General features: G+C 57.9%; 1 protein-coding gene across 31 annotated transcripts in view; it reads left to right on the top strand.

Moving 5' to 3' along the window:
- The window catches only part of Ncor2 (nuclear receptor corepressor 2), a 162576-nt gene that overhangs the window by 78197 nt on the left and 57904 nt on the right, over window positions 1–26475 (top strand). For 27 of the 31 annotated variants that reach the window (XM_076561252.1, XM_076561255.1, XM_076561242.1 and 24 more), the window contains 7 exons: window positions 545–597; window positions 6959–7025; window positions 10880–11052; window positions 12238–12331; window positions 14150–14328; window positions 17723–17777; window positions 19628–19726. In XM_076561252.1, the coding sequence (XP_076417367.1) occupies window positions 545–597; window positions 6959–7025; window positions 10880–11052; window positions 12238–12331; window positions 14150–14328; window positions 17723–17777; window positions 19628–19726 (720 nt within the window). The remainder of the gene's footprint in view (window positions 1–544; window positions 598–6958; window positions 7026–10879; window positions 11053–12237; window positions 12332–14149; window positions 14329–17722; window positions 17778–19627; window positions 19727–26475) is intronic. The other 4 variants (XM_076561254.1, XM_076561232.1, XM_076561246.1 and 1 more) reach the window with 1 other exon arrangement.

Below are 26475 nucleotides of genomic sequence, written 5' to 3'. Positions count from 1 at the left end.
GGGCATCTGGCATCTCAGGCCAGCCTCTTCTGTCCAGAGGAGAGGCCTCGGTGGCCTCCTGCAGGCCACTGGGGAGAGGTCACTTCTTGGCAGTTGTAGCTGGGCTCTGCAGAGTCTGTGTGTCTGTCTGTGCCTACCACCCGCTGCCCGCAGCTTCCCACTCTTGGTTTGTTACGGTCTTTGTGGTCCAGGGAAAAAGGCCTTGTTAGCACCAGGGCTGTGGGTTTCCATGGTGATCTCGATGCCAAGCCAACTCCAAGCATCTTGCAGATAGACTGCTTTGCCTAGGGTGGGGCCTGGCCTGGTCCCCACAGCTGGGCCCTGTAGTACAGTTCCAGCCCTTTCCTGGCCAGGTCCTCTGTGTCCCTCTGTCCTTGATTATTCAGCCAGCAGACAGGTAGTGGTGCTAGTTACTGCTGGGGCTGAGTTCTTCTCTAACGGCATCCTTCTGCTGTGGTGCGTGGTGTGGGTTCTGGCTGGTGCCACGGTGCCACCCTGTCGCCCACCCCATGCATCTCTGACATACTTCTCTCTTTCCCCGCAGCCTCTGTACAACCAGCCATCCGACACACGCCAGTACCATGAAAACATCAAAATGTGAGTCACTGCTGCAGTGGGGCTAGCCCAGTCCTGGGGATCGGGAGACTGTCGGCAGTCTGGGCGGAAGTCCCCGTATGAGCCAAGCTGGGCTCAGAGCAGGCCTGGGGCAGAGGGAGTGGCATCTTGGGAACAGAGACTGGAGGCAGGAGGCCATGGTGTCGGGAGACAGGCTGGGCAGAGGGGAGCGTTAGCTGTGGACCGCTGTGGGGCCACTCGGTGTCCGAGGCAACTTCCAGAAGCTTCACCAGCCATGTCTCAGTGATGGGCCTTTCCCCAGATGGAGGCAGGGGGGAGATAATGTCTCTTAGGCACCATACAGTGAGGTGCAGCAGGGATGCCAGGCTGTGCTGGGGTCTGAGGCTGGTGTCCTTCTGCTGTGGGGGTGGGGTGGGGGGTGGAGGGTGGAACTGCTGGAAGGTGGCCTGCTTCCTGGGATGCTTTAATGGGAGTAGCTCCCACCAATGGGCTGTAGAAGAGACATCGCCACCCAGAAACCAAAGCCGGAAAGGCCTGGGGCACATGGGTGGTGTATTAGGTGTGGGGAAGGCTGCAGGTGAGGGTGTTAGGGATGGATGGTTAGAATAGTGGAGTTTGCCACTGTGGGCGTGCACAGGTATTGGCTGGTGGCCTTGGAGTGTGGTTTGGTGGACTCTGTAGGTGGCGATACAGAGATCTGGCCAGTGTCCTGGAAGCCAGTGTCTCCTTGGTTCTCAAGTGTCACTGATGCTGGGCTCTAGGAGGCCCCTGTGTGGCTTCTGGAGTTGTGTGTGGTCACACCCGCCACCCTCTGGTGTCTCCCGGAGTATCTTCCCATGCTTACCGACCCCGCGGGCCCTGCCCCAGCACTGCCGTGTGGGGCCCAGCTGCCGCCATGGCTGCCTCTGTTGCTTGTGGTCCATTCACTGCCCAGGGCCCAGAGTCCTTCTCTTTCTCCTGTCTGTGGGGGGCCTGCCCAGCTGGCTGGTCTCCATGGGGAGAGGGGCTGTGGGAGAGGGAGGGGGACAGGCCATTGTAGGGCCTTGTCACAGTTGCTCTAGGGTTGGGGGGCATGTGCCACCAAGCCTGGCTACTGGAACATACATTCATTTATTCATTCACCCACTCACTCATTCACTCGCTGATGTTACCAGGTCCAAGCCTCACCCCGTGGACTTTGGACAGTGTGGGCCTATTCCTTGCTCCGGTTATGGTGGGCATCAGGGAAAAGGAAGGGCTTCAGTAACCAAGAAAATCTCTACTCACGTGAGGCTTGTCCAGCCCAACTTTCACCCCCTGACACTTGTGGGGTGGGTGTCTTACATGTGTTGGGACAAGGTCTCAGTGGGTGGCCCTGGCTGGCCTGGAACCTCCTGAGTTCTGGGATTCCAGGATGTCCTGCCATACGTAGCTGAGGCAGCTGATGATCATGTAATAGGCCAGTGATTTTGCAAAGCTTTTATTGCTTAAACAAAGCGATGTTCGTCGGGAGAGTCACAGCATGTTCCAGGTTAGAGAAACAGCCATGGGTCCAAGCCGTAGAGGTATGTGCCTTGGGCAGTGTGGGTGACATTGGCCATAGCCAAGCTGTTATTCCACTTACCAGGGTAGAAAAGGAATTGGTTTCTTTGATGCCCTATGGCTCTGTGAGACACTGGATCTGTCTGGGCGTGGTGGCGTAGGCCTGTGGGCCCAGGGCTCTGAAGGCGGAGTTGGTGAGGAAAAGGTAGCCAGGGCTCCAGAGGAAGAGCCCAGTAGCTTTAAACAAACAAACAAACAAACAAACATGTAAAGACAAAACGAAGAAAGAGGAGGGAGATGCTCTGGTCTTGAGTCTACACTGGTTGGGGCGACCACCCAGCCACACAGTTCTAGCTAATAAGTCTTAAATACAGCTCCGAGGACGCGAGCTTTTTGTAAATAAACAGTTTCCTGTTTAGCAAGTTCATATATGAGTGCATTATGAGCTGCTTCATGCTTGGAGCTCTGGGGCTTGTTGGAGGCACCATTAACGGCCCGGCCACTGTGGCCCGGCCCAACGTCGCCCTGTTAAATCTCCATGGTCCTTCCCTGTAAAGAGAGTCAACGGAGTGACAGGAGGGGTGGGGGAAGGGACTCGGGCCAGAGACCTGGGGCAGGACGTCTGGCTGAAGATTGCAGCTGCTGGGCCGTGTGGAACATCCCAGGCAGATGGGACCAGCAGTGTAAAGGTCCCGCGGCCGTGCTGAGCAATTGCAGACTGCCGCAGCCCCAGGCCGGATCAGTCAGGCCCGGAGGGTGCTTCTTTGTCCTTCCGGCCTGGTCACCGGCTGCAAAGACGCGGCCTTTAGTGTGGGACGTGCTGTGCTGGGAGTTTCTCTTCAGGTTCACTCTGGTGGCCACTGGGAGAAAGGGCCACCGGGACACCGTGGGAAAGCCCTGGAGAGCCATGGGCGGTGAGGTATGGAGACATGGGGCCCACAGTTTCCAGGCCAGGGCTGGGCGACATGTGATAACGCAAAGCCACCTTTTGACTGGGAAAACAGTGCCATTACTTACTGGGGACCAGGAGACTTCAGCGGTGGCCATGGGCTCCCTTGGTAGCTCTTGACTCCATTCCTGCTGCCTAGGTATGGCTGTGGTTGAGTCAGGGGGACAGCGAAACCTGGAGCCGGGACACAGGGGTCCTGGCATCTGTTCCTTTTTCTCTCTCTCTTGTTTTGGTTGTTTTTTGTTGTTGTATTTTTGAGACAAGAGTTTCTCTTTGTAGCCCCTGGCTGTTGTGGAACTCACTCTGTAGACCAGGCTGGCCTCGAACTCACAGAGATCCTCCTGCCTCTACCTCCTGAGTGCTGGGATTAAAGGTGTGCGCCACCATCACTCAGCTTTTCTTTCTTTCTTTTTCTTTTCTTTTTTTTTTTTTTAGCAGCTTTTGGTCAGAGTTTGCGTACCGTTCACCCTTTAAAGTTGGAAAGGCTTTTACTTGGCCGCTGAGGTGTGAGCTGGCCAGCGTGGGTCTAACAGTGCAGCCTCACTCGGGAATCTTGATGTCTCTTCGTTTCTACCTGGTCAAGGACCCCTCCAGTCTTCTGTGTGTCCCCCTTCCCTGTCTGGATAGTTCTCACAGATCGGGGCTGGGCTGGCCCACTGGCTCCTGTCTGTGTCCTGGGGTGGGATGCAGAGTTCAAACTCTGAAGGTGTGGATGGTTTCTTCTAGACTGAGACCATTCCCGGAGGGGCTCTGGGTGGCATGCTCCATGACATGAAGAGGCTCAGGCCCCGGAAGCTGCTTGGAAGGCAGTAGCTGTGTGACCCAGGTGAAGTGTCAGGAACTCCCAGGCCTGCAGGGATAAGGCCCTTGCTGAGGCCTGAGGGCCTTTGGGGCTACTGCCTAATTAGGTGAGGAAGATCCAGTATGCTCAGCTCCTTGGGGTGGGGGGTCACTAGGGGAAATGAGAATTCCCTGAAGGTTGGAGCCAGGACCTTTGGAGTCACATCGCTGTGGAGACTCTTGAGTGGTGTCAGGTTGGGGGTGTGCCTGTGGTCCCAGCACTCGGGAGCCTGTGACTGTAAGAAATGAGGTTGAGGCTAGCCTGGGCTGCCTAGCGAGAGCCGGACAAACAAACAAACAAACAAACAAACAAACCCTGCACAAAACAATGTTGTCAGAGCTGCCGATGGAGGTGGTGAGCAGTCCACCACCGGGAGGTATGCGATCCAAGAATGCCATGGGGTTGGTGTCTTTAGTTTGTCATGTGGCAGGCAGGAGACTTTGGGCCATCACTGGCCAAGATCTGCACTGTGAATGCCGTAGAGCATGTCTTCTGTCTCACTCTCTGTAAGGTGGGACCAGCCCTGGGGCCACTGAGGGCCCCACTGAGTCAACACCCCCACCCAAGTGGACATCTGTACCCCGCGTGTGGGCAGGGTGCTGGGAGTCTTGTTGTCCTGAGTCCCTGACCATCGAGATAGACACTCATTCATCCAGTCCTCATTATTTCCCAAACGTGTGTCTGTATATCTGGTCCACGCCAGGCACTGTCTGTCCCTGGGAGACAGCCGTGAACGAGTCGCCACTCGGAGTGGGGGAGATGGGCAAGCTCAGTACTCACGTGGAGTGTGACAGCTGTGACAAGGACAGTGAGGTGGATCCAGGGGTCGCTGGGGAGCTCTGCCACCCAGGCAGCTGAGCTGCCACGGCTCCTTGGCTGTCGGCTGTAATTGCTGAGGTGGGAAGTCTCCCTTCCCTGGGGACCCGGCCCCTGTCATTTTAATTTCTCTGCCTGCATGCCGGGCCATGACTTTCAAGTTAATTTCATGCTTGGCTTCCTGGTGTGGGTGATTTCAGACCTGTGGAGGTCACCTGTGCGCCACTTGCTTCCTCGGCCTTGCCCTGGAGAGTGTCAGCCGCTGCCGAGCTAATGCCGGGGAACCTGCCATCTGTCCTGGGGATCTGGCCTTAGGGGTGAGGGAAGGCAGCCCTCAGGGCGTGCTGGAAGAGGGCCGTGCGCGAGCCCCGCCAGACGCTGCAGGACCGTCAGGAGTATCCGTGGCTGGATGACAGACAAGTCTCAGAGCACCAGATGGGGCTGGACAGCCACCACCCAGCCTGGGTTAGCAGCCTCCTGGTATTGCCGAGCTACCGGCTTTGTGTACCTACTCGGTCTCTGCCAGCAGGCAGCCTTGGTCCTCAGGTCCCTCAGGCCTAGAAGGACGTTCCTCGCTTCCCTGTATCCGGCCCACCATCCATCTCATTTGTGGGATGAGCAGGAAGCAGTTGATCAGAACTCAGGTTACTGAGAATATGTCTCTGGTCTTTCTGTGGAGGTGCCAAAAATTTTCTCCAAGGTCATACAGCCAAGCCCTTGAGAGATTCATTGCGTATGTCCCTGGCCTGGCAACCTCAGACAGTCACATCGCTTTGTCCACAAGTCGACTAGGCTGGTCCCCTTGGCCACAGTAGCATGGACTTCTAACACCCTGCCCCCAGCTTGACCGCGCATGTGTGGGGCTCCATCTCACTGTTCCCTGGCACAGCTGGGGTCAGACCCTCCCTGAACCTCATCTTGCCCTTCGAGCCCTGGAGCCCAGCTCCCCTCAGCTCCCTTTGCTCCGATTCCTGTCTGTTTCCAGTAAGCCGGCTGCTTTCACGGTCTATTCGCGGAAATCTTCCCCTCGTCTCTGCGCTGAAGTTTCTGTTTTTCGTACACCAGTGCACCAGGATTGGTGGTAGCTCCATTCTTCCGCTAGGAGGTGGCTGCGTATCCCCCACCTACCCCCCACCACTTGGCCCCTTTGCCCTTACTTCCCCTCGGCCCAGAATCTCCTCCAACTCTCTGTACAGTGGAGAATAATTGAACTTTGGACCCTTCTGCCTCTACCTCCCCGGTGTGGACCACTTCTCCCGTTTTCGTGTGAGGCCAGGGGTAGAACCCAGAGCTTTGTGTTTTGCTAGGCTAGCACTCGACCCACCAAGCCACATCTGGGGTCACAGAGGTCACAGGCATGGGGCCCCCAGACTCTCATTCCAAGGCAATGCCCAGCGTGGAGGCTCTTGTGGACTGGGGACATGCTGGCAATATGGGGAAGTTGGGGATCCCTCACCAGAACAGTGATGTAGCTGTGAGCCCAGGTTGGAGGGGCAAGTTTGGTCCCCAAGGCCTGTCTGTGTCGCTCACGGGGCCCAGAGGTTGGCCGCGGCACCTGGCTCTGTGTATTATGGTTGGAGGGAGTAGGAGGGGATTGAGGTGTCTGTTGCTCAATGGTGGGGTAGATGGAGTCCTGTATCTTATAGCTGCTGTGTCTTGCCTCAGGATTTCTGCTCCTTCTTTGTACGCTCCTGCCTGCCTGTGTCTTTTGTCTACCCTCCCCCCCTCCGTTTTCCAAGTCTGTGTCCATTCTGAGGTAAATCTGCTCTCTTCTGTCTTCTTCTCGCAGTTTCTCTCCCTGTCCCTCTCCCCATGTCCCCGCCCTTCCTTTTCTCTCCTCCTCTCAGAACCTCCCCACCCCTTTCCTCAGTAGCACTTACAGAACCCGGTGGCCTGTGTGGTCAAGCTGCTTGCTCTGTGGAGCCTGGCCGTCTACCCTGAGCTGGAGACCCCTTGATGCCTTTAGCCGCTCGTAGGGCAGGGTCCCCGGGCCACAAGCCTTGTCCGGGGAGCAAGGGGCTCAGGGGTTGAGCTTTGTTGGTTGGTACCCGCGGCTGCGTCTCAGCAGGATGAGGATGGAGCAGGTTGGCACGCGTCGGGGCGGAAGGCATGAGGAGAGCGTACCGGGAGCTCTGTGGAGCAAGCTGGGCTCTCCGGAAGGATGGGAGTGGGCTCCCCTCTGACCAGGGACCCGTGCTGGGAACTCCAGGCTCCTGCTGAGAACTGCCATCCCTGACCCTGTCTGTGTTCCCCAGAAACCAGGCGATGCGGAAGAAGCTGATCCTGTACTTCAAGCGAAGGAACCACGCGCGCAAGCAGTGGGTGAGTCCCGTCCTGTCCCCTCCATGCCACGTGCAAGCAGTGGGTGAGTCCTCCTCACCCCGTCTCCTGCGTGCCACAGGAGATCAGTGGGTCTTCTGTCCCCTCAGTACCACGGGCAAGCAGTGTGTGAGTTCCGCTTCCGTTCTGCCGTTCGCCAAGGCGCATCCCTGTCCCTTCTCTTCCGTTGGTGCCCCCATGGATGAGGCCCCGCCCCCCCGGCCATCCGAGAGTCAGGGCCTCTTCAGGCCATGCTAGCTAGACCCTGTTGACTCTGCAGCTGTTGGGATGGACGTCTGGGTCATGGAAGAATGCTGTGGATGAGCCATGGAGGCGACAGCTGCTGTGGTGGCTGGGGCTTCGGGTGGGGCTCCTGACCCCCTTTCCCAGGCCTTGGGATGGGGCAGCTCCTGAACCTAAGAAGGGAGTCTTGAATTCACTCTAAAAATGCCTGTCATGGGCTTTTGTGCCCAGGGCGGCTTTAGGGAGAGATGGAGGCGGCAGGGCCCTGAGAAATGAGCCTCCCCTTCCCCAGCCAGGTCCAGGCTTCTGGAAAAAGCAGCCATTGGGAAGTAGCAAGGCCCCTGGTCTGGGGTGGTGGGCGGTGGTCCTGCTTCCTGAAGCAGGGCGAGCGGTGTGAGGGACCCTGAGCAACTGCGCTTTGACCCAGGGAGACCAGGACTGAGGGATGGAGGCCAGGTCTCTGTCGTCACCCCAGCTGCCGGGGCGGGGTGACACCCTGCCATCACCCTGCTTGCACCGTGCTGGAACTGTGTCGCTAAGTAGTTTATGGGGCCGACATCGGGAATGGTTCAGTCAGTCCTTCCCTCCATGCCTTCAGCTTCCTGCCTCAGGCTGCCCACACTGTCTACCCTGTGGTCCTGAGTCCAGGGAACGTCACCCTGCCCGGGCTCTGTGTGCGGACTCTGGTTATGCATGAGCCCATACCAGCTTTGAACCGGGGTCAGGCTTTGACTGGTGTCATCCATTCCACTCAAACTGGGGGCTGCTGGGAAATGGCGGGGGTGGGGTGGGGGTGGGCAGCGAGGCTGACTAACAGAGGACAACAGAAAAGGCAGGGTGCAGGCTGCCTTCACAGGCTCTGCTCACCTGCACCCGGCCCTTCCTGGGCCATGTCAAGATGGGGCCGCAAGATGGTCCCCGCCTCCTTTCTCAGTTAACGCCAGCCTGGTGCCACTGGTGCTACTGGTATGGCAGGGCTGCTCAGTGGCGCCGAGAGCCTGCGGGTATGTAGTAAACAGAAGGTGGCAACTAAGTGCTACTTCCATTGAAGTGGGGTGATGATGCTTGAGTCCGAATTGGGGGTGGAAAGATGGAGGGCGGTTTCCAGTTAGGTGCCTTCAGCTGTGGTCACGGAATGCCCGCTGTGTGTGGTGGTTCGAGTTGCGTGGGCCTGGCCTTTGGGAACGGAGTTTTATGCACAGCTCCGCACTCCAGCCGTTTTCCCTCAGCAGTGCGTGTCGCCTCACGATGTCTTCCCAGCCCCGATTTTAGGCGGGGAAGCTGAGGCAGGGAGGTTAGGTCACGTGCCCCATGCCACACAGCTGAGAAGTAGTTAAGGTCTGGATTGGCACCTGGCTGCCTGGTTCCCGAGTCTGTGCTCAGACCCTCCTGGGTAGGCAGCTCTTGCCCTGAATTCAGGGGGGCAGAAAACGAGGTTTCAGATAAGCTCGGGAGGGGACGGGGTCCCGGGCAGCAGAGGAGGAGCGGCCATCCCGAGATAGAGGGAGCAAGAAAGGGCAAGCTAGTCATGTGCAGATCTTCTGCCGAGCGAGGGCATGGCAGGTACAGAGGACCCGGGGCAGGAGCCAGCCCACAGCATTCTGTAGAGGACTGTTAGGTTCATCCTCAGCACAGGGGCACAGTTGATAAACACGCCGTTAGTATAGACCATGTTGTCCACCATTAGGCTCCTCAGCCACAGAGAAGGGCGGCAGCGATGAAATTACCCCCACCCTAAGACCAGGCCGGTCAGCTCTGGGCTCATCATACACAGACCACAGGAACAAAGGCCCTTCTGCTATTGGGTGAGGAGAAGGCAGGCATGGGAGTCCGCTCAACCCCCTACAATCCTGCCACCCCATTCTGTCACCCCTAAATGCCACCCACAGTCAGCCCTAGCTTCCAGCCTTAGCCTTGTCTGATGTCTGAGGTCCCCACGGCTCCTGGAAGGAGCCAGTGAAGTGGAGGAGATTTTTGGGGTGGGCTTAGGGTCATGAAGAAATTCTCCGTTGCTCCGGGGGCTGTGAGGAGAAGGGAAGTCCTTTTTAGAGGTGAAGGGAAAGCCTCTGAGCCGGGAGGCTCTGCAGCCCAGCTGGCCTGCCTTAGGGAGGGAGGGAAGGCTCCCCATGCTGCAGTTTGGCCCAGAGCTTTCTCGTTTCCCCGCAAGGCCTGGAGACGCTGAGCCATGGGCCTCCCCACTCGCCTCATCAGGAGTTGGACCCCAGGGCTAGGGCCGGTCCTTGGGAGTTCTGGGTGCTACCCAGAAAGCCTCACTCTTTCCTGCAGGGCCAAGTGTGCTGGAGACTTGTTCCCACCCAGCGGAGGCTGACGGAAAGAGGTCTGCCTCTTCCCCTGGCCAGGCCTCCACTCCCTGTGAGCGGTGTCCTGCTGTCCCTGGACAGTGGCAGTCAGTGGATCCTGGCCCCTCTGGACCAGGTGCACACACCACCCAGTAGATGCAGATACAGACTAGAGCAGGCCACATTGTGGTTAGACCTGGGGAGGGACTGTCCTATCTAGACAGAGCCTCTTCCTGGGGCGCTGCTTGGGGTTTTGTGTTGGTGCCTGAGGCTGTGGAGTATGTGGGTATTCTTGAGGTCTTGGGGCCCTGTCTGTCTGCAAGGTATGGATGGTACAGCCCAGGCCCTCAGCGGGACTGACCGACACCTCAGCTCTGGTGCCCTCTGGCGTCTCCATCATCTGGTTGTAGAGTGTTCTCTCTCTTCCCTTGGGCCTCTGGGTGGGAGCCAAGAGGCCTCGGCTGGACCGGTAGTGTCCGCCCCTGTTTCCTCAGCTGGGGTCCCACACCCCTTGTTCATCTCTTGTTGAACCACAGGCACGGGTGCTCTGGGTCAGAGGTTAAGCACACCCTGGCAGTATCAGGGCGCAAGAACAAGGCCGGGGTATTCTATGACCACGTCTCCTGTCCTCCTGTGGCTGCCAGAGGTGGGGTTTTGAAATGGTCCCCTTGGATATGCAGAGGGCATGTGGCTGTGCCCTGGCTGGTTGGGAGATATGCAGCAGGCAGCTCGGTGGTTAGACAGGGAGGGGGACTTCCTCATCCTGCAGAGGAGGGCAGAACCTTCTTTCCAACGTCTGCTAGGGTTTGGGGAGTGTGTGGCCACGCCAGAGACCCGGGACGAGGAACTGCCTAGAAAGCGGATGCTCCCTGGGGATTCCTTCCCGGGGCCCCAAGAGCTCTACAAAGCCGTGTTGCCCGGGACAACTTCCTGAAGTGGTGGGACCCGGCTTGATCTGTTGTGCCGTGTCCATGGCGGCTGGTGTGAGCAGAGGGCATGAGCCCCAGCCTCTTGGTCCAGGGCTGTTTCTCATTTGGTTGTGTGACTGAGAGAATAACTTGGAGGGGCTGGTGGCTTCCAAGTCGGATGAGGCCCCTGCAGAGGAGACCTGGCTCTGGGGACGGAGGGGCCATAGCATCCATGGGGCACCCATGACTTCCCAGGGGCCAGGAGCTCCGTGACTGACGGAGTAAGTCCGTGCTCCCGTCCGTGCTCCCGTCCGTGCTCCCGTCCGTGCTCCCGTCCGTCCGTGTGAGCACGGTGGGCAGGCTCCGGCCCTCACCAGCGTGCCGCCCTCCGGCCGTGCCCCCACAGGAACAGCGCTTCTGCCAGCGCTATGACCAGCTCATGGAGGCGTGGGAGAAGAAGGTAGAACGCATTGAGAACAATCCGCGGAGGAGGGCCAAGGAGAGCAAGGTGCGGGAGTACTATGAGAAACAGTTCCCGGAGATCCGCAAGCAGCGGGAGCTGCAGGAGCGCATGCAGAAGTGAGTGCTCCTCCGCCGTGGAGGGTGCATGCAGGGGTGAGGGTGTGTAGGGGGGAGGGTGAAGAGATGAGCCCATGCTAGAGGGAACACACGCAGGGGCGCATGAATGCAGAAGTGAGTGCTCCTCCGCAGTGGATGGTGCATGCAGGGGTGAGGATGTGCAGGGGTAAGGGTGAAGAGATGAGCCTATGCTAGAGGGAACACACGCAGGGGTGCATGCATGCGGAAGTGAGGGCACAGGTGAGAGCAGAGTGCAAGAGTGAGCCTATGTCAGAGAACACATGCAGGGGTGCATGCATGCGGAAGTGAGGGCACAGGTGAGGGCAGAGTGCAAGAGTGAGCCTATGTCAGAGAACACACGCAGGGGTGCATGCATGCGGAAGTGAGGGCACAGGTGAGGGCAGAGTGCAAGAGTGAGCCCATGTAAAACAACACGCAGGGGCGAGTGCAGAAGTAAGTTCTCCTCCACAGTGGATGGGGATGTGCAGGGGTGAGGGGGAAGAGATGAGCCTGCGTTAGAACACACGCAGCAGGGAGTGCGTGTGGAGGTCAGTGCTGCGCTGGTCCATGTGGGCCCCTGGTGGCCTGTGGCATCACAGGGCTTCATCCTTAGAGCTAGGGACCCTTAGCCTGATGGGCCCAGACACTCGCACTGTTCCTGCTCCTTCCGTCCCACACTCCCTGGAGCTGTTGAGTGAGACTCAGCTGGGGGCGGTTATGTGGGTGATGGCTTCACCCAGCTCCAAGGTGGGTGCCTGTCCCCACCGTGGCCACAAGGGCAGAAACCTCGGCGGGCTCTTCTCAACAAATGAGGCTAGGCAGGTGTGGTCAGGCTCCTCAGGCCTGTCTCCCCCGACCCACAGCAACGGGTTTCAGGAGCTGACCTGAGGCCCAGAGACCTGCACCTGACCCTCAGGCTGGAGGCAACATGGGGTTCCTGGTGGGTCTCTGTGCCTTGTCAGAGTGATTCACGGGAGATGGGCTGCTACCCCGTAGCCTCGGGGATTGGCATTCCTGAGGGGCTCCCCAGCCTCTCTGGGCTCCAAGCCTATGATCAGATGTGAGGGTGAGAGGCCTAGCCCTGACCTCCCCCTCCCCATTCACCTCTAGAATGTTCTGCCCTACGGACCCAGCCTAGCCTCTCAGTAGGATGACTGATCCTGACTGTGTTCCTCTGGTCTTCAGCAGGGTGGGCCAGCGAGGCAGCGGGCTCTCCATGTCGGCTGCCCGCAGTGAACATGAGGTTTCCGAGATCATTGATGGCTTGTCTGAGCAGGAGGTGAGTCCACTGTGACGCCATAGGCAACCCATTGCTTCTGCGTGTCCCTCTTTGTGTCCATGTCATAGCAGACAGGTGCCAGCAGGAAAGGAAGCCACCCTGATGCTTTCTTTCAGTCCAGAGGCTGGTGGTGGACATGGGTCAGAACCAGTGTGGGGTGTTGTGGACACACCAGCAACCAGTGGCCATGCCAGGCCCTGCCTGTCCCCACAGTGCAGAGATGCCAGCAAACTGTGGAAGGTGGCCTGGCGGGACAGAGCTGGGGCAGGTCACCCACCTGCAGCCTCTGGTGTCCACAATGGACACCAGGAGGCTGGGTTGGGGGACAGGGACTCTTCTCTCATTGCCATGCTTCATGCTCTCTGACCTTGGCAGCACAGGCAGGCGAGCCCATCAGTGGGGGCAGGTGGGGCCAGCTGAGGACCGTCCTACAGGAGCTGCCTTCTCGCCTGGTGTCCCTTGGTTCCTCCCAGGGACACCTAGACACCAGTGCCAGTATTGGTGACCCCAACCTATTGTCACCATCCCAGCCAGAGAAAGGCCATGAAGCAGAAGAGATGCTCATCCCTAGTGAGGGGCTATTGGGGCTTGTCCCTTTCTGGTCTGTGGGCCAGGTGTCCTGTGTGACATTTGTCCCCATGGCCAGCACCACAGTGGACCAGTATGCCATGTGCCAGGACCCTTGCTTCCTTCCCGATAGCTCTGCTCGCAGCTAGAAGTGGCTGTAGCACCCCCTTCCCCTCGAACTCCTTGAGGCTGTTTACATGGAAACTAAGACGGGGTGCTGGACAGGGCAGCCAGCGACACCGTGGTGGCTGTGGAGCGACCGTTAGAGCTGTTCTCTGGGCCGAGTCCCAGAGCTGGGCGTGCACCCGGTGTTGGCTGTTTAAGTTGTTTCCTTGAGCACGGTGACAGCCCCAAGCACCTAGCCGCCTGCACCCCACATGTAGCACCCCCACATGCCTGGCCTTGGAGTGACGTCCTCTTGCCATAGTTCTGCTGGCAAACCTCCCCTCCTCTTGTGGACAGAAAGCAGAACTTGAAAAGCTACCAGCTGCAGTCACGGGGCCGTCTTGGCTGGCGAACGTGTGGCTGGGTTCAATACCTGTCCCACCGACGTGGCGGTTAGGATATGGACGTGGCTTTCATTTCCTCTGGAAGCAGGACGAAGGTGGCCCTGTCCACCCACGCCTTGGACTCTTCCCTGGGTCCTAGCCACACAAGCTCCCCTTGGGGGAAGCCATTACCAGAGTGAGGCTGGAGGCAGAGTCTGGGTCAGAACCAGAAAGTGCTGGTCAGGAGACACTTGGCAGTCAGTGGAATTTCCCTAACATGGCCGGGCGAGGCAGCCACAGAAGGGCAGGCCAGGCCGAGTCCCCGGGGGATGATGGAAAGTCCTGGTTGTGAGGGCTAGGCAGGAAGGTGGCTAGGCCCTCTGCAGGCCCTGTGCTGTGCCCTGGATTCTTGGCTCCGCACCAGACATGTGCCATCCCAGGAGTGCGTATAGCCGGGCTGGGCTGTGCCCTCTCCCTGCCCTCACAGTGTTTTATTACACTGCCTTCGTGGCCCTGAGATTCATGGCCTCTCCTGCTGCAGATGAGGCCTCCTGCTCTGGTCTAAATTTATAGCTCTGCCTTTCCGCTGTCCCGCACCTCTAAATCCTCACCAGCGCCAGCCACTGCTGGCTTTTAATTCATCATCATCATCTTCGTCTTCCTCCCCCTTCCTCCCCCAGGAATGTCCGAGGGCCGGGACATCCGCCCCTCACCTGCTAGGCCCTGCACTCGCCCTCTGACCCCACCCTCTGCTCTCCCGCAGAATCTGGAGAAGCAGATGCGTCAGCTGGCAGTGATCCCGCCCATGTTATATGACGCGGACCAGCAGAGGATCAAGTTCATCAACATGAATGGGCTCATGGACGACCCCATGAAGGTGTACAAGGACCGTCAGGTCACCAACATGTGGAGTGAGCAGGAGCGGGACACCTTCCGTGAGAAGTGAGTGTCCTCCACGGCTGCCTGGGATCCCTGCCTGCCTCTTCTGTGTCCTCACACCCTAGTCCCAGGGACAGTCTGTCCAGAACCCTCCCTGCTTCAGCGGCACACTGGGGCCCTTGGCCTCTGTCTCTGCCTCCGTCTCCATGGGAAGCATGTCCCTGTCTCCTTTAGGTAATGGCTTTGTGCCTCTGTAGTCCTCACAGCACTGAGCCAGGCAGGTCCCCCTACATGGGCTCAGAGAGGTGTCCACACCTAACGGGGCCACAGAGGTGGACGCAGGGTGCCACTGTCCAGCTGGAATGGAGAGACGTGTGGGGAAGCCAGGGCTTCAGCCAGCAGGAGCTGCGTGTGTAGGAGATGAAGCTCAGCTGGGTGTGGTGGCCACACCTTTAACCCCAGCACTGGGGATGCAGAGGCAGGCGGATCTCCGAGTTCGAGGCCAGCCTGGTCTACAGAGTGAGTTCCAGGACAGCTAGGACTACACAGAGAAACCCTGGGAGGCTTCTGGGTGAGAGTTTCAGGGGGGAGATGAGTGTGGAGCTCCTGGGTGCAGGAAGAGCTTTTCAGCCTAGGGTGAGGACCTGAGGTATGGTGTCGAGGCAGAAGGAGACTATGGTCCCCAAAAGTGGGTCTCATGGTATGGTGTTTGGAACAGTGGCCTGCAAACACTCCACCTAGAGGCAGAACCCCCTCCTCAGAGAGACCCAGGACAGGAGTTAAGAAAGTAGAAACTGAAGCCGGGGCGGCGGCATGTCACCCAGGAGGACCTGTGGGCACAAGGTTCTTGTGTAGCAGACACCAGTTGAGCAGAATGGCTGACCTGCTTTCCAGAGAGGCCCTTGTCTGCCTCAGAACATTTCCTTACGCCTGCTGGGGGAACGTTGTCTAGGGTCAGGCTGTACCTGCCCTTTGAAAGGTGCTGTATAACAGGCCGGCCCCACCCCCAGATCACAGACAAGGCTTGGTGGCTGCACAGGGCATGGGCACGGGTGACAGTCTTCAGAGTGGCCTTTGGCTGTGGCAACACAAAAAGTCCTCAGAGGGACGGTACAGTGAGCCTCTCGTCCCCAGCAGGGGACGTACCCTGAGGAGCCGCCCCCAGAGGCAGCTCAGGTCAGGGGCTCTTGTCCTTGGGCTCTTCGGGGCTTGTATCTGGGGCTCCTGTTCTCTATGGTGTTGAATGACATGACCCAGGACAGTGGCCAGAGGACAGTCATGCATCCTGAGGTGTCCAGGTCCCCTGGTGGGCCTGCTGCTTTGGTGGATGAGCGGTTCAGGGGTGTTTTGTGTGGCTGAACCTTCCTGGGGAGTCTCCATTGTCCTTTAGGCATTAGTGATTTACTCTGGTAATTCCATAGCTGATGTCTGCTGGCGTATCTTCTGTCTATGCAAGACGCAGCCACACCAAGTGGGTCTTTGAAGGGTCACAGTCTCTGTGGAGGCCTCAATTGCCAAGGTGCTGATGGCGAGCGCTCTACCACTTAACCAAAGCATGCCCCTGTACAAGCCAGACTCCATCCAGCCTCAGTTTCCTCCTGTGGAAAATGGGCATGGTCATATAGTACTCTTAGTATCCGTGGGGGCTCCGTGGCAGGGCGGCTCAACAGAGGCTCTGGTGGGAACCGATCTGGTATTGCCAGTAGCCACTTCTGCCCAGGAGACCCTAGGAGCCCCAACACAAAAAGCGTTGGACACCATGTCCCTTATGTGAAAGGTTGATGATTTGCCGAAGACCCATGCTTATCGTAGGGTCAGTCACAATAACAGATGTACGTCCACACGAACAGTCGTTACTCGGTGTTATTTAGGGGACAGTAACACGGGGACCCCAAATATGGTTACGACAGAGTCTCATAGCTCAGGCTGGCCTCAGACTCACTGTGTGGCCAGGGCTGGACTGGACCCTCCTGCTTAGCCTCCCGAATGGAATGCTGGGATCACAGCATGAACCACTATGGCCTACCTTTAAGTCAGGGCTGCTTTACATAGCACAGGCTGGCTTTGAACTCTGAAACTTCTTGCCTCAGCCATAGCCTAGCATGTGCTGCTACGGTTGACGGAGCCTTATTGACCTGTGACTAGTTGAACCATGGATGTCGAACCTCACACATGCTCCCTCGGCAGTGGCATGAAGTGCTCAGTGCCAGGCTGAACCCAGGACCTCATGTGTGCCTACTCGGAGGCCAGGCTGCCTCTGAGCCACATCGTTTAATTTTTTTCTCTTATACTTTGGAGATGAGGTCTCACTAAATTGCCCTGTTCGGCTTGGGACTCACTGTAGCCCAGTCTGGCTGTCCACCTGCCTCAGCCTCTTGGGTTGCTGGCTTACAAGTTGAATCATCAAGTCTGACTCTACCTGTCTCCGGTGACCTGGTGATGGTGAGGGGGTGATGCCCTGAAGTGTCTCAGCTTTGATTCCTGGTGTCCCGGGGCTCATTACTGCCTGGGGAAGCCCCGTAGAAGGGATGGGGCCAGGGCCAGAGTGGTAGGTGCCCCGGGCTTGCCTGCCACCTGGGTAGGCGGGGCCCTGGCAGGGTAGCCCGCCATCCCGCCGCCCTGCTACCACGGCTTCCTTGGGAAGAGCTAAGAGGCCCTTCCGGATTCCCCAGTGTCTGGCGGGGGGAGCGGGGAGGGGCCTCTGGCCTGCTGCCCAGCCACCTGGAGGCCAGGCGGGGCAGCCCAGCACAGGCTCGGCTCTGGTGGGAACCGGCCCGGTACGGCTGGCAGCCATTTCTGCCCTGGGAGATGCCGGGGTGGTGGCAAGTTGTTGGAGACGAGGGGATAGGCCCAGTGACGCCACTCAGCACCCCTGGGGTGTGAGCAGGCCTTGACCCCATCCCCACCCCCACGACTGCCTGGCCCTGACATTTCAGCTGGCCGGCTTTCCCAGTAATGCTCAGCCTTCGCAGGAAGCTGGTGGCGTGGCGCCAGTTCCCGCCACCCCCTGCGGCTCCGGCCACTTTTGGCTTTTCCTGGGCATCCGAGGCGCTGCTCCAGCACTCGGGAGGCCTTATCGCCTGGCTGGCCTGACCTCATCCAGGCAGGCTCGGCGTAGGCCGGGCTAGGCCGGGCCAGGCCCAGCTTCTCAGACCCAGCTGGGGAAAGACACAAAAGCAGATCTGGGGGGGTGGGGGACCCCACTGGCAAGCTGAATGCCGTGTCCTCATTTTTCCTGGAAGCCTGCGGCAAGACAAACAAATGTATTTTCAAAGGCATTACAGCCAGTGAGTCACTCAAAGGAACGCCCTGGACCCTGGTCCCTGCCCCACAGCCCTTCCCACGCCCTGAGGATCTAGTGGGGTGGCAGGCACCCGGGCACTTTGAGCTCCTGGTGTCTTGTGGGGCCTCCCTCAGCCTCGGCCTGGCCTCAGCGCCTGTCTTTCTCCTCCCCCAGGTTCATGCAGCACCCCAAGAACTTTGGCCTGATCGCCTCGTTCCTGGAGAGAAAGGTGAGTGTCCATTTCTGGCTGGCAGTGCTGGGCACTAAACCAGCTTGCCATCCACTCCCCAGGGCTGGTATCTGCGCTGGGTGGAGCGCCTGCCCCTCCTCTGTCTCCCCGGCCAGCTCCATCTTTTTCCCTGCCTCCGCCTCCTTCCTCAGGGGGAAAGCCATGCTGGCCCCACCCGGGATGGGGAGGAGCCTCGGGCTGCAATCCCAGGCGTCCCAGGAAAGCCGTGGGGACTGGCATCGCATAGCCGTTTGCCCAGCACACTGGGGTGGGTGCCAGTTCAGAGAGTTTTGCCACGTTCCAGCTGAGGCCTTGTGGCCAGGTATGGCCTGCATCCAGGACTGTGTGGAATGAGCTCTTGAATCCATGTCATGGGTACTGAGGGCTTCCTGACACTCAGCTACTACTTCCGGTGTGCGGCTAACACGTCGCTATCCTTCTGAATACACCTTCCTGCAGAACTGGTGTTTGAACCCCACCTGTCCCCCAAACCTGATCCTGGAGCACTCTGTTCTAGCTCTGCCTCCTGTTGGCAAGGCGTCACATGTCACCAGAGGGCAGTTATCCGGCCTTTACTCGACACACCGGGATGGCCGACAGCATGTGGACAGCCCTTGGTGTGGGTGCGTGGTGGCACTGGCTGTGTGCTGGAGTTGTTTCTGCAGACCCCAGCACCTCAGATTACCATGCCCCCCCCTTGAGGGCTGCAGTGTGTGTCTGGCCCCTCAGCGGTGGGACGCCTGGCAGCCGGTGGGAGTGGGACCCAAGATCCAGACAGCCATTTTCAAAGACAGTGACCATTCCTTACATCTGTCGTGGGGGCTGATAGGTTCTGAGATCCTTTGGGATCCAGTACCTGAAGAACCAGTGTTGGCAACCAGCCCTATAAATAGCCTACCTGACTGGTGATGCGTCCTGCTGGGTGTGGGCGACTCAACAGTCCTAGGTTAAGGCTAGGGTGGCTCAGAAATTGGAGCTTGAGCAAGGCGGCGGGGAGGGAAGAGGCTGGGAGTGTGAGGGCAAGAGGTCCTCAGAGGGCCTGGATGAGGCTGGTCAGAGCCTCGAGGACACAGGTGCCTGCTAAAGGCCAGCGGGGCCAGGCAGTGTGACTGTGAATGAGGTTGACATCCAGGTGGGACCCCGCATCTTACCACTCACTGCCAGGCCAAGAGGAAGGTTGGCACCTACCTGGGCCGACGGGCACACAGTTTCTCTGGTGGGTCAGGGGTGTGGGCAAGGGTTGGTTTGGGAGACCCTGGAGACACAGTGTCTGTTCATGGCACATTCCAGGGGTGGCCTGATGGATAGGCAGCTGGCGTCTGTCCCACCCCACGGTCCTCATGGTCTCTGGCTTGACACTAGGTCAAACATGATCGGAATGGACATCTTGGGCACTGTGGCCGCTGCACGCATCCATCGAAGCTTCTTGTCCCTGGGGCCTAAGTTCTGGGAGAGGTTGTTCAGGACCCCGAGTGTCCGGGAAGGCGCACAGGGCCATGTGTGACAAAGGCCGGGTTTGCGGAGCTGTATGTACCTGAGGCCTTGCTCTGCATGGTAGCTGGGCTGTTGAGATGCCGTCACTCTTACTTACCTAGAGTTGCGAGGACAGGCCCTGTGTTGATAGCCTGCGTCTCTACCGTCTCTCCGTGCCAGGCTTTGTTCTGTGTGCTCATTCAGAGTACCCGGCTTGATTGGCACGATCAGTTTCTGCCTGTTACACACAAGCTGGTTGAGATTGGCCAGGGTCCCCACCTTGTCATCGGAGAAACTAGGATTTGAACTCGGGCCCCTGGCTCCAGGCTCCTACTTTCGCCCTGCACACTCCTCAGTGTCTTCTCTCTGCTCCACAGACGGTGGCTGAGTGTGTCCTCTATTACTACCTGACCAAGAAGAATGAAAACTACAAGAGTTTGGTGAGGCGGAGCTACCGGCGCCGAGGCAAGAGCCAGGTGAGAGAGGGTGGGGGTTGCTTGGCTTTGGGGCCCCAGCCCCTGCCCTCGAGGGTCTCTTGCTGGGTGGTCAGCATCCCTCATGATTGGCCCCTTACATCATTAGGGTTCCCTCTATGGCGTCCGACTTGAAGAGGCTGTGGGCGGTGCAGTATGGGAGCAAACAGCTGCTCTGTCTTAGCTGGGACTTCCCTGGCCCAGCGCTGCCTGGTCCATAGTCCTTATGGTTAAAGGGCCACATTTCAGGGTTGGAGAGATGGCTCAGCCGTTAAGAGCACCAGCTGCATTTGGGCTTGGTGGCACACACCTTTAATATCAGCTCTCGGGAGGCAGAGGCAGGTGGATCTCTGTGAGTTTGAGGCCAGCCTGGTCTATAGAGTTCCAGGACAGCCAGGGCTACACAGAGAAATCTTGTCCTGAAAAAATGGAAGGGGAAAAAAAAAAGAGCACTGGCTGCTTTTACAGAGGATCCAGATGTGATTTTTCAGTACCCACATGTTGGCTCACAACCATCTGTAACTCCAGTCCCAAGGGATCTGATGTCCTCTTCTGGTCTCCATGGCTATCAGGCACATATATGGTACAGAGATACACATGCAGAAAAAACACCCATACCCATAAGAAATTCTTAAGGTGGGATGCACGTTTTCAAAGTAAAGATTGCCCCGGACAGTCTGGGGTGAACCACCCAACTTCCCCAACTCTGCTTCTTCTCTGATGGATATTTGAGAGGAGAAATGGCCAGTGGTCACCATGTCGGTTTCATCCCTTGGTGACTAGAATGAGCCTAGAGTGCCAGCAGCTGGCAGCATGCCGTTCTGCTCTCTGCCTCTGTATAAATAAAGCTTTATTGACACAAAGCCATTACTGCACAGCCTGCAACGTACAGCATCACTATCCACCTTTAGGAAAAGCTGGCTGACCTCTGGAAGATAACTAGGTAAATGCATGGGACCCTGGTACACAATGGCCCGGGGATTCTGGGAGTGTGGTGTTTGGGAGGTGGAGAGAGACTGTGCTGGCCATCTTCTCCCAGATTGGCAAAGGTCAGGCCCCCCTGCGCATTGGTCTGAACCATCAAGAGCAAGGCCTGCTGTCCACGAAACAGGTGCTTTCCGGTTCGGTTTGACCCATCTCCTGAGACAGTTGAAGCACCCCAGTAAATACAATGCCCGGCAAGTTGGTAAATGTCTGCTGTGTAAGCATTAGAGAGCCTGGGTTCAGTCCCTAGAATTCACACCACAAGCTGGGTGTGGTAGCACATTCTTGTAATTCCAGTGAAGAGAGGTAGAGACAGGAGGATCCTGTGACTTGCTGGCTCTGGCCGACCAGCCTACCTAATCAACAAGCTGTAGGTCCTAGAGAGACCCAGCCTCAAACTACAAGGTGAACGGCTCTTGAGGAACAAGACCTGGCCTCCATCTACATGTGCACAGACACACAAACACACACTCGTGTGTGCATGCTCAGTGAAACACCCAGGACTGAGTTTCTGTCCATTCCAGACTTTAAGGATGGCTGGACTTGGTCCGTGGCTGTGGTTTTCCAGCTCATTTTATGTGCCCACAGTGAGCTGGCCTACCCATGCTTCTGACAGATGTGTGACGCCACAGCTTTGTGGCACAGAGCAGTGGGTATGCTCGAGGTTTTGCTGGGGTACTCAGGAATGTTCTAGACTGGTGGACAAAAGGTCACTTAGACACCAAGCAGAAAGTGTGGTGAGGTCGGGAGGCTTTGGGTCTACGGAGACAAGAAGGGGCCTTGTTTAAATCTCTGTTCCCAGCCCTAGAGAGAGAAGTAGAGGGGCGCGGCTGCCTGCCATGGTGGTAGTGCTGCTGGTGATGGTGATGGCTGCAGTGGTGATAACACTGTTGCTGATGGAGATGGTGGTTTTGGTGATGATGCTGGTGATCATGGTCTTTGGTTGGTGATGGTGGTTGATATTGATGGTGGTGATGCTGGTGATGGCGGTGATAGTGAATGTCTCAGTTACTTTTCGGTTGCTGTGGTAAAAGACCGTTGCCAAGGCAACTTAAACAAGAACGCGTTTACTTGGGCTTACCGTTCTAGAGGGATAGGAGTCCATCATGGCAGAGAGGCGTGGCGACGGCAGCAGGAAGCTGAGCTCCAAGCAGAGAACAAACGGGGTCACGGGCAGCTTTTAAACCTCAGAGCTTGCACCTGGTGACGCACTTCCTCTAATAAGGCCACGCCTCCTAACCCTTCCTAAGCAGTGCTGCCAGTTTGGGACCCAAGTGTTCAGATACTTGAGTATGGGAAGCATTTCATTTAAACCACCACGGCGATGATGCTGATTTTGATGGCGGCGGCGGGGGTGGGTGGGTGGCGGTGGCAGTGGTGGCGGCGGCGGTGGTAGTGATAGCTGGAGTAGCCACAGTGACAGTTCAGCAGCTGAAGGGAGAAAGTGACTCCTTTCTACTCAGAGAGCTGAGAACGTAACTAATGGGGCATCCACAGGAGACAGACCAGGGACAGACTCACTCCCATGGCTGTGGGAGCTGAGGGAAGACGTTTGTCCTGCTGGGATTATTCCGTAGTGGGGCTAGCCTGTGATCTCTCTCTGGTCAGCCGCACTGCCGGCGTGTTTCATGTGCGGCTCTGCTGCTGGGCTGGGGACTCTAGGGACCGATTTTTCTGGGCTCTGCGCTGTGGCGACATGCCCTGAAACAGGCTGAGGGCGGAAAGCTGCTCCCACCGGAGGGCGGCCCTGCCCAGTGTGGCTGTGTGTCCTGTGGTACCGCTTCTGTCTCCGTCTGCTCTTTGGTCCCTGTCCCCACTGGCGCCTCCAGGAGCTGCTAGGCCATCTCTCTCTGCCCAATTCTTTGCCATCTCGGGCACCCCTCACACAGTTCCTCATCCTCTGCACATCCCCTGGCCGCGGTGCCCGCTATTTATAGATGCTATGGTGTCCGTGGTCCTGGTGTGGTTGCTGTGGCTCCAGGCCACACTCTGGCTTAGGAACACCACACGTGGCTGTTCTGCTGCTCAGCACACCAGGTGCCTGTCAGAGTCTCCCCAAGGGGTGGCTCTTTGGACAGGATGCTTGTGCTCATGAGAGCGTGCATCGAGTGCTCACTGTACACTAGGATTGAAGAACTGCCGGTACAGGGGAGTCCATGTGTTCAGGAAGACATTGGGAATTCCAGCAAGCCCTCCCCACGGTCCGACTCCCCAGGGAAGAGCTTCAAGGTAGACAAGACACCAGGTGCCCACTTCCCAGGTCTTTAAGGTGCCAGTGGCCCCTCCCTAAGCTCCACATCCTGCATGCCACTTTGGAGAAGTTACATTTCCTGAGCTGGCTGCCTCCTTGCCTAGCTCACGCACATGTCCTGTGTCCACTGTCTGTCGTCTGTTTCCTGTCGTTCCCCCCCCCCCCGCCCCCCCCTTCCATCTCTGCCTTGGTGGGATTAAACCAAGAGAGGAACAGAAGCAGAGAAATGACCCTAGGGGACGGATATCTGTGGAGATGTCAACTCCCAGGTTTACCTACTTCTCTGGTGGCCAGCATGTCCCCGCCAAAAGTCTCTCTGGTTCTTCAGACCTGCTGTTAGTGACTCTGAGAACCTCAGCCCTGGGGACTAGCCCCAAGCAGGGAGCAAGGTGGTGGCGGAGGGTAAGGTGAACCTCGGGCACCCTCAGGGCCCTTTCTTGAATGTCCCTACACAGACCGAGATAGCTAAGGACAGGGTAGCAAGTTCTTCCCTGCAAGGCTGTCTGGCCAGGTCTCTTGGAGGTGTCTGCCATGTTAGTGTCCTGCACCTGCCCCGAGGCATCCATGCTGGCCTGGACCTGGTAGCCCGTCCTTCCCTGTCTGTCTTCCTCCTGCTGTGTGTCAGTACGTGTTCAGTGGTCACATGTAAAACACAGAGTCCTCCGGAAAGTCACTGGGTATCAGTGGCGGCCACCAATGTCCTGTCAGCTCTCAGCCCCACCGGCCAGTGGTTGCCTTTATTCTGAGCCAAAAAGAGTAAGGCTTTCCTTGACCTTAGCTGCCCCTGGGTGATGAGCGTAGCTGGCCGTTCGGAGTGGCAGGCTCACCTTGTTGCGTAGCTAACAGGGTAGCTCCCATTCCAGAAACTTCTCTGGCCTCTGCCTAGGGTGAGGCCGGCACAGGCATAGACTCTGGGGACAGTGGCCGCCTGTTCTGGGGAGCAGGAGCAGGGTCATTGACCGGCACCTTTCCCCAAGCTGCCCCATTGGCTGGACAGCAGTCCCTAGCCCAGATCTGCCCTGAGGAGAATCACATGCTATGGAGTCACAGTAGTGATCGCTACATCCTAACCCCGAGCCCGCAGAAGCCCGGCCATGCCCAGAAGACATGCTGTGGCTTCCTGTGGTGGGGACACCTGTGACTGAGCAGGCCTGTCCCCGAGGGTAGACTAGGTCTCCTGGAGCATTTTCCTGCAGAGGCAGGGCATGAGACAGGAAAAGTCCGTCCTGGACTCCAGGCCAGCCGCTCTTGGCTGAGGGGGACGTTGGTGGCAGAGGCTCTTCGCCCTCACATCCTGGCCCACGGTGTCCCGTCGGCTGCCCCTCTGTCACACTGTGCTCTTCCTGGTCCTGGCCACACACGCTGGTCGCTCTGCTGCTGTGTGTGGCTTCCGCTCTGGGCTCTCATCCTTTTTCAGTCTGGCCCTGTCTCCTGTCCGCTGTCATCTGTCTGTCTGCCTTCCTGTCTGCCCGTGTTTCTGTGACTCCATGTCACCTCCTCTTGTCCCCATCTCACCTCTTCGTCCACCTTTCCTCTCACCCTCCTCTCTCACCCTCACACTTTTTTCGGGTTGCTTGCCCAGGGGCAGACGACCTTGTTCCCAGGCAAGGCCCAGGTTGCCTGCCCAGGAGCAGTATGACCAGCAGGCTGCTCCAGGGCATCACCGGATAGGCCGGAGCAATGTATGGTTGGCACTCCTTCCTTGAGGACCAGCTAGCCACCCTTGCCTGTGAGGTTGCCAGAAGCTGGTGGCCGAGGCCTGTGTGTCACATGAAGCCACAGTGCCCTGGCTAGGCCATTTGGATGTTGGTCACCAGTGAGGGGATTGTGCTTGTGCCTCAGACCTCAGTAGGAGGCCTCCCGTCGAGGACATCAAGCTCCTTGGCGTCAGTCTGTGGTGGGCCGCGTAGCTGCTTTATTGAGGGTGTTCCGGGCAAGGCAGACCCGTGCCAGTTCAGGCCCAGCTGAGCAGGCATCCCTGGTTTCATGCCCAGCTCCTTGCCGAGGGAGGAATCTGCTCAGGGCTGGCAGTTGGGGAGCCCAGGAGGCTGGAGAGGCTGAACCCTGCGGATAGAGCAAGCTGGGTCACTTCTGTGGGGAATGAGCAAGGTTGGAGACATTTGCCTGGGCCAGGACACACGCAGCACAGAAGGCTCAGCTGCCCCCACTGCCTCAACTGACCACATTGGAGACAGAAGTGTGGGTGCTGCGTGGGCATGATCCATCACCCCGGGACAGACATCACCCTGGCGCTCCTAAGAGCTGGGTTATTGCTTCCCAGATCAATAGCCCTGGGAGCTGCCCATCAGGGAAGGTCCCGCTGCACATGTTTGGGTCTGTTTTGATGACGTCACTGTGAGCAGGACACATGAAGTCTCTGGACAGTCACTCTGAGGTGGTATAGAGGACTACTGAAGCCCTGAGGGGCCACATGAGCAAGCGTAGCTTTCAGGGATCCGACCCCAAGGGCTTCTCTAGAAGGCACCTGAGGCCAGACTTAGAAGGGACTGGCAGGCAAAGGGCACAGTGGGCGGAAAGACCCCAGGAAGGTACTCCAGTGGCCTCTTCTGAAGGCAGGAGGCGGGTGGGATCCAGCTACCCTGTGGGGGTAGTTCCAGAATGGGTGTCCCGGGTGTGGCGAGGACCGCAGATTTTATTCTGGTGGTAGGACAGGAAAGTGGTGGTGGTGGTGGAGTTGTGTGTGTGCACAGATTGGCACTATCATTCTGTTCTAGATCCTTGAGACAGGGTCTCCCACATAAGCTGGAACTGGGGTGGTGGTCAGCAAACCCCAGCAATCTTGTGTTGTGGTTGCCCCCACCCCCAGCACTAGAATTCTGGGCACACACAGCTATGTGCAGCCTTTGATGGCGATGCTGGGATTTGAACTCGGGTCCTTAGGCTTACACAGCAAAGCACCTTTCTTTGTCCCCCACTGTCTCAGTCAGGGTTTCTGGTGCTGTGATAAACACTGTGACCAAAACCAACTTGGGGGAGAAACAGGTTTATTTCAGCTTACAGTTTCACTGCACAGCCCATCTCTGCGGGAAGTCAGGGCAGGAACTCAAGACAGGAACCTGGAGGGAGGAACTGGAGCAGAGGCCATGGAGGGTGCTGCTTACTGGCTTGCTTCCCATGGCTTGTTCAGCCTTCTTTTTATAGAACCCAGGGCCACCAGCCCAGGACTGGCACTGCCCACAGTGGTCTGTGCCCTCCCATATCGTCATCAATCAAGAAAGGCACCACAGGCGTGCACACGGGCAGGCCAGTCTAATTTTCTCAATTGAGATTTCCTCCTCCTAAATGACTCAAGCTTGTGTCAAGTTGACATAAAACTAGCCAGCACACCCGTCATGTCCAACCCCCAGCCCCCATTTGATTTAAAATGAGGCCCTGGGGGTACAGCACTGGGGTACAGCATTTGGCTAGCTTGGGCCAAGGCCCAGGGCTCCATCCCAAGTTCTGTGAAGAAATAAAGAATAAACAAGCCTGGGCCATCACGAATGGACACCTGAGC

This window comes from Peromyscus maniculatus, chromosome 23, assembly GCF_049852395.1.
Source record: "Peromyscus maniculatus bairdii isolate BWxNUB_F1_BW_parent chromosome 23, HU_Pman_BW_mat_3.1, whole genome shotgun sequence".
NCBI classification, from domain to species: Eukaryota; Metazoa; Chordata; class Mammalia; order Rodentia; family Cricetidae; genus Peromyscus; species Peromyscus maniculatus.
The sequence above is the reverse complement of the archived record's forward strand: the minus strand, read 5'-3'. Positions and strand labels throughout refer to the sequence as shown.